We start from the raw sequence: 7944 nt of genomic DNA, 5'->3' as shown, positions 1-7944 counted from the left end.
CTTTATTGTTTAACAACCGTCATTTTAAGAAATTTATTTGTATCATATACGATATTAGCAGAAAGCCAATATAAAAAAGGTTTATGGTTTTTACGGCTAAAATCAAGCAGTAAAATTGCAAAATAAATACATCTTATTGTATTTATTTCGAAAATTCACGAATATGAATATTATTTTATTTTTATAAATGGTTTAAACTTAATAATGTAAGATTTTATATATTCAAATTGGAAGAATTACTATAATGATGTTCAGATATAAAATATTATTCTTATATGGTCGAGTCCTACTGATTTATACCAAATAAAAAAAATAATAAAATCATTTATACAACAGCGAATTCTGAAATTGAATAATAAATTATTTAAAACTTTTATGTGAGTAAAAATTCTGTACATTTAAGACTTTTTCTTTCGATGAACATCTATTTTTTATAGGCAGTAAAACTTTCCATTATACTCTAAAAAGTGAAGAATAGAAAATAGATACTAAAAAAAATATTTTATAGAATTAAAAATTTCAGTAAAATCCAATCACAAATACAAAAACGATTTTTTTTAGTTGCAAAAATGTTTTAATAAGTTTAATAGCGAAAGGAAGAGGTTTTCGGGAAAACTAATCTATAAAAATTGGATTAACATAATTTTAAGCAAAAAAACATAATTTTTATGCATATGAGGAATAATAATCTTAATCGAAAAATTTATAAAATATAATTTTTATCTTACTATACAAGACAAGCTAAAATTCTAGCCAAATTTTATAGGATTAGTCAATATAGAGCAACGAATTTATATTAAAAACAAACACATAACATATTGAAAAAAGAGAAAATATGTCGTTTTAAATTCAAAATAGCTATATTAATGAAATATACAAACAAGTTTTTTGGGTAGTGCACAGAGTTTGAAATTCAATATATGACCGAATTTTTTTGGTTTATAATATAATGCATAAGTGAGGGCATCATAAAAATAAAATAACCAATCTAAGATATCTAGCAGCCACATAAGAACTAAACGAAAATTTGTAGATGGTATTGAAACGAATATCATAAGTTAAGCTTATATTGCGATAGAAGTCAAATTAACTGGACAGAATATGATAAGGGATGCAAGTAATCGGCTTTACTATCAAACTAAAATCAACATTTCCTTCAGAATACTAAACTATAATGAAATCCTCCAATATTTTCACCTGATAATATGGTATGATCACGAAGAAGTTAAAATTAATATAACACGATCGGTAATATCCATTATTTTAGGCAAAAATATAGACGTTATCATGGTAAAAATTTGTGAATAATTAATAATACCCATCAAAATAATATAAATCAAATGCGAAACGATTATAGGGGTCACCTTTGATATAGCTTGTTCCTCGAAAGATAAACCAGGTGAAATAAAAAACAGCCCTTGCTTATTAAAAATAAGTTACAATTTTATTTTCTTTTAATATGAGCATATTCAGTTATAAATTAGTTTACATTCGAACAAAAGCAACATTTAACTTCAGCAAGAAGTATAATTGAAAAAAAATTGTTTTTATTGAATACAAGAACAAAGTTTTAAGGGTAAATTAATGTTTCTTAATGGAATGTAGATTTAACTGGAATATATATGCAAATAATGTTTTAAATAAGAAAGCCAGTGTAAATTAAATAGTTTTTAAAGGCAAAAAGGTGTAAAATCTAGATTATTATTTTATTTTTTTAAATATATTTTACCATATACGGGCCTTCTAGAAAATATCCAAATTTTTTATAGTATGTTCGTGTTCCTACACCTGAGATGATGGCTATTTTTTTGCTCTTGTGCTCTTTCTTAGCTATTTTTTCCGCTTCATCAATAAGCAACTTACCAAACCCTTGATGTTGAAACTTCAAACTATCATTTTGATGAACAGGGACAGAGCTCCCATAAACATGAAGTTCTCTAATTACACTTACATAATTGTTACGGATAGCTCTAGGTCTTATTACCTTAAAAAAATTATTTTCAAAAATGTTTTCATTTTCATCTAATTTATGAAGTCTTTCTCCGTTTCGTATGCTCTTTACAATTTCACTTTCCCTTGAATTCAACTTCATTTCAACAGCCTCCAAGTTATTATTTTTTATGCTACAGCATTTACTTTGGGGCTCTTCTAAATTTAAACAACAATTTTGACCAACATTTTTTGTCGCCTCACCAGTAATAGGTTTATTTTCTTTTAACTCGGCTCTGAATGTGTCCGAGCTACATTTTCGCAGCCTTAACATGCCGACTAATATATCTTGATTTATATCTTCATATGCCAAAAAAGTTTCCCACCCATTATTAGCGGCATAATCACGTCTCACAAGCTCAATTTTTTGAGGAAGTATACCTTCATGTATATTTTTAATTCCAACTTCTCTTGTGCGCACATCCCTACACCGAGTACCATAATCTTTCATTCTAAGCAAGGCAACTTCTCTTATATTTCCGTGTTCCACACCACTGCTAACCAAAGGCATCGGTATATCCCTTTGAATTCTGTAGATACGTGTCCATGGAGGCACTAAAGCAAGTATTCTCGCCAAAAAATCAACAAGTTCATCAGGGCTATAATTTTTATACTTCTTGTTTTTCCACAACTCGTACAATCCAGTCCCCCGAATAACAAGTGTAGGATATACTTTGAGTCCATCGCTTCTGAATCGATGACTCTCAAAGAATTCAATAAATTGGGCATAATCTCTTTTCATAGGAACATTTGGAAGGTTCGGCATCATGTGGCTTACAATCTTATATCCAGCATCTTTCGTCAAGCAAAAAGCATCACAAACAGCTTGAACGGTATGACCCCGATTTGTATCAAAAGCAACATCTTCATAGACACTTTGAACCCCCATTTCTATTCTGGTACATCCGTAAGAAAGCATTTTAGATATATGCGTTCGGTTACAAAAATCGGGACGGGTCTCTATTGTCATTCCAACACATTTTACTTTTGACTTCTCACTTCGTTTTACTGATTCGTCAAGCGAAGAAGAATTACTTCCAGACAAAGCGTCATGCAAATTTCTAACAAACCACTCTTTGTAATGATCACTCAATGACATAAATGTACCACCCATTATTATATACTCCACTTTATCTACTGTGTGGCCAAGAGCTTCGAGTTGAATTATTCGTGTTCTTGCTTGCTGGTATGGATCATACCGATGCCTTATCGCTCGCATGGATGTTGGTTCATATCCCGTATAGCTCTGTGTGCTATATTCAAAGTCAGAATCCGGACCACCCGGACAATATACACAGATATTTCCCGTAAGTGCAATATGTGGACATCTGTGTGGCTTACACATTACTGCCACGACTGCTACACCAGATGCAGTTCTAACTGGTTTTGTCTTAAAAATTTCTCGCAAATGCCGATGCTCTGGTGGAAGTGCACCAAGCACATCTACCATTGTCGGTATTCTTTTAAGTTTGTATTTTTGCGAAATCCTATTTTGAAGAGCACTTATATTTATTTTATTTTTCTTTTTATGTGATTCTACTATTTCTGCGGATATTTCAGAGCATGCTATGTGATAATTATCCATTGCTGTAGTTTTCATTCTATCTATTTTGGGGACATATAAAATCACTCGTTCAGTTTATGCACACAAGATTTAGAAATTCAAAAATTTATATTTTTAAACGCCATCATCAAAAATTTAGAGCAAGCAACATAAAAGTGAATATCTTAAAATACTACGAGCAATTCAAAGTAAAATTAACGGAAAGTAACTTATTTTTTTATAATATTTTATGATGTTCAATCTTATATTTGCCAAGCAAAACTTTATATCGACTATAGAACGAGTTGCTCAATATTATTAACTCACATCTTTGTTATAATTTTGAAAAAAAGCAATATATAGTTTATTTACATTCGATTCAAATACATTTGCCAAGAAAAACTTTATATCGACCATAGAAAGAGTTGCTCAGTGCTTATTAACTCACATCTTTGTTATAATTTTGAAAAAAAAACAATTATCATTTATTTAGATTCGATTCAGAGACATTTGCCAAGCGAAATTTTATATCGACTATAGAACGAGTTTCTCAATGTTTATAACACACATAATCATTATAATACAGAAAAAAAGCAATTATAATTTATTTATGTATAATTTTTTATTTAGTAATTTGTATTTGTTGATGGAAAACTTTAGATTATTCTATAGAACATACTTCTTAATGTTTCTTTGACCCACATAATCTTTACAGACTTCCCGAATGCATCTTCCTATTTCAGCACTTATTATTTCAAGTTTTACCTTAATTCTATTGTTTGTGCGTACGCTTCAGTTGGCATTCCCAACACCTTAAAATACGACTTATATAATTTTTTCACCATTTTATGATGTATTTTACTATTCTTATTCAGCATTTATAAAGTAATCTAAGTTCATTTGCTCAGTAAATCATATTTTCTCAGCTTCTTATTTTTATTTGAAAAAAAGAAACAATAGCAAGCCAAGAAAAAACAAAAATTTAAATGCCCCTAAACAAGATAATTATGATAACGAGCTGGTTGAAAATAAAAACAATATTTTTGTGGGGAATCAATAATATTTAAACGCAAAAGGGTACACCACTAATTAAGTAAGAAGCAAAAAAAAATGTTTATTTTTTTATAAAGGGAAGGGGAAGAAAATATTAATCGCTTTCCCTATTAAAATTGAAGATTCACAGTCGACAGCTTTTTATTTAGAGGAAATATTAAATTTCTAGCTAATTTTCAATTATAAAGGGGACTCATCTATGTTTTTTAATAATATTTACATCTATAATATAAATTCTTCTTCTTGCAAATTTTTGGGCTATAATTTTCAAGAGAAACAAATTAAGTTCATTAATGCATCCAAATCAAATCATTATGAAGTAAATAACAAAGATTCAAACATTAGATGCGAGAAAAAATCTTGATTCAATTCGAAATATTTTATCGCATTCCGAATTTATAATTATTATGTTATCAAAATAATGGTAGAACACTTCTCTTAAGTATTTTATGAAATTTTTTCGCCAGAAGATATACTTCAAAATGCAAAAATAAATTTAAAATTATACTATTTCATGCATAATGTATCTCTTTGAATCAGTAAAAACCCGAAAGCTGCAGAATATTATATGGATAATATACCGACATCAAAGTTCGATATTATCAAGAATAGTATGTAATTTTTTATCACACTAACCTTAAAATTTTATTAGTGAATGTTTTTATAATCTCTATCCTATTTATTATCTTGCTAAATAAAAAATTATAACAAGTATTCATGCAATTTATTACCAATATTTTTACCCATCGGTAAAATACACATATAAGTTTTTAAAATACAAAATATAGCATTAGATGCCGAGAACCTGTAATTTACTGAATATTACTCGTATAAACAATATATATGCTTCATATCCGCCATGGATTGTTTTTATATAGCCACAAAAAATCACATGTCGTAAGAAAAGAGCTTGCAATTTCCAAGAGAAGCATTCGCACAAAAATAGGGTTTATATTGGCGACCAAAAATAGGTTTTTTAAAAAAAATTGTGGGAAGATGGGTCAAGAAGAAATATAATAGGTTGAGAAAGATACTTGGAATAAGAATTCTTGTAAAAAGACTATAAATTGGGGAAATTTTAAAGTTGATAAGATCAAAACAAGTATAAATATGGCCTGCTCTATTATCCGTTAAAGTCTTTTGTGGTCTCAAAAACTTAAAAGAATAAGATAAAGTTAAACTTTAAATAAATTCAAATAAATAATTTATGCACAAACACACATGATTGATCTGTTTATGGAGGCTCCAAAAAAAATTTGGTGGAAATAGTAAAAACTAATTTGACAAAAATACCCCTAAAAAATTCAAATCAACCAGTTGATGCACAAATAATCATCATTAGCCTATAGAGACACCAAAAATTTTCTTAGTTTAAAAATTAATATGAAAAATCTGATAATTTAATGCAAAAACAGTATCTTTGGCCTGCATAGTATGGCCATTTAAAGTTTGTTTGAGTTAAAAAAGGGTAAAAAGTAATACGATTAACCTAGCCGAAAAATTGATTTTATATATTCTGCATATAAGAGTTATACACAAAGCGTACATAAAATTTAGATGATATTATGTGCGCATATTTTCACAAAAACTAAAGTTCAATTTCACCGTTTTACTCTATAAAAAATAAAATAACACATTTTTCATATGGTAGACTCTTAACATTTATAAAGAAGTAAGCTTAAACCCATTAAAATTACTAATTATCTTCGAAATATAGTTGTTTAATGTGATAATACTCTTGGTTCTATTATTTAAAGACAAATTACCATATTTATTGGCCTATACAACGTTATTTTTATGTTTTTTTACTTGTTTCTAGGTGTATATAGACTATATTTTTTTTATTTTGATTTATATGTTCCATTTTTGTGATCTGGAGTTCATAACCATAAGCCTTTTTGTTAAATAAAGGGATATGCTTTTGTCTACTAATACACAGAAAGGTATTTTGTCTATAAAATGCATATTAAAATAATTTGAACCTTTAGATTTATTAGCTAAATTTTAGATATTAGAGAAGTTAAGAAAAATATGCATTCTAGATTTTGAAGAATAATATTAACCATATAAACTAATGATTCGTTTATTTATCCCAGAATAACTCGCGCAACATAAATAAATGCAAGTAAGAAATTTTTCAACAAATTTTTTTCAATTTATCAAACTTTTGTAAATTGAGGAAGGTAGAAAGATTCGCTTGATGTCAAATTAACAAAAAATAAATTAACTTATTGGAATTTACAGGGTTAAATGAACAAAAATTGATATATTATCTACATATTCTACGAATATATAAAAAAGGTTTTAAGATTATATATACTGGCTAATTTATATTTATTGGTGTTTTTAAACTTTAAAGAGGCATCAAAATCATAAAAATTAAATAAATGCATCTATTAAAGGTTTAACAGGCACCAAAGACAGAAACTAAATTATGAAGATATTCTTAAATATAAATGGTTATGAACTATGATTCATATTTTATTAAATATAAATTATTCACATTTTATAAAAAAATTTGCGCTATAAATATCCTCAAGTCATAATTTTGGTTTTTTTAAAAATATGGCTTTTAATGTACCTTTAATACTTTATTACATATGGAAGATGAGAAGGATTAATTATTCACTGAAATTTTCTTGTAAAATTCAACGAATTTTTGATCACCCCTGGAAATTAAGCTATACAGGGCTTTATTCCATTCATGTTATAAATATTAAAGTTAAAAAAAATTTAATGGATTTACATAATTGAATAGTGTGCAGAGATCTTTATTGAACCTTTATCCCTTGTATTACAGAGTCCAGAAGCGACCAATCAAGAATTCAAGGTTTGTTTTGTAATATTCTTATTACATAAAAACCCAAGAAATTTTTTTTTCTATTGTTTAGCAAGTGAATAATTTCAAATTTTTGGATTTTATAAATTTGTATTTCTATCATATTATAAATTTTTAAACGTTTGATATTATGAGATTTTGTTAAGAATATCTATGGCTTCCACACACAAGATAAGATTTAAATTATAATAAAAAATACCTTTATATTATTTTCTGTTAACTTGGTTTTGATCCTAAGAAAATTCATTTTGCTTTTTAGATTTGATTTGTATAATACTTCTTAAAATATCTTTAAATTTGAAACTTTCATTAAATCATCTCCTTTCGAGACTTATTGATTCTGATGTATTTCCCGATCCTATTTATTGACTATTCTTCTGCTTTTAACAGTATTCATCACTCCTTAGTTCGCGGATCATGGTATTTGGAACCATATTGTTCCATGTTATGACATAAGGTACTGATGATCTTCAACATTTGCAATCTAAGGTGATTTATATTTTCCAGGTGATGGTTTTTT

At 27.6% G+C, this 7944-nt stretch overlaps 1 protein-coding gene across 2 annotated transcripts; it reads right to left on the bottom strand.

Moving 5' to 3' along the window:
• Positions 1 to 1714: 1714 nt before the first annotated feature.
• On the bottom strand, positions 1715 to 3574 carry LOC147078776 (elongator complex protein 3-like). 2 transcript variants are annotated; one of them, XM_085956653.1, is made up of 2 exons: positions 2194 to 3574; positions 1715 to 1968 (listed from the first exon to the last, which is right to left on the bottom strand). In XM_085956653.1, exons 1-2 carry the CDS (start codon positions 3572 to 3574, stop codon positions 1715 to 1717), a joined length of 1635 nt encoding a protein of 544 aa, XP_085812779.1. The 2 variants fall into 2 exon arrangements, with proteins under 2 accessions (XP_085812779.1, XP_085812787.1); XM_085956661.1 differs by having other exon boundaries at positions 1715 to 1957; positions 2213 to 3574.
• Between the last annotated feature and the right edge of the window lie 4370 nt (positions 3575 to 7944).

The sequence above is a fragment of the Rhyacophila brunnea genome, unplaced genomic scaffold (genome assembly GCF_057557595.1).
Source record: "Rhyacophila brunnea isolate RB1 unplaced genomic scaffold, BYU_Rbru_1.0 scaffold_104, whole genome shotgun sequence".
Lineage (NCBI taxonomy): Eukaryota > Metazoa > Arthropoda > Insecta > Trichoptera > Rhyacophilidae > Rhyacophila > Rhyacophila brunnea.
This window is presented reverse-complemented; position numbering and strand designations above follow the sequence as displayed.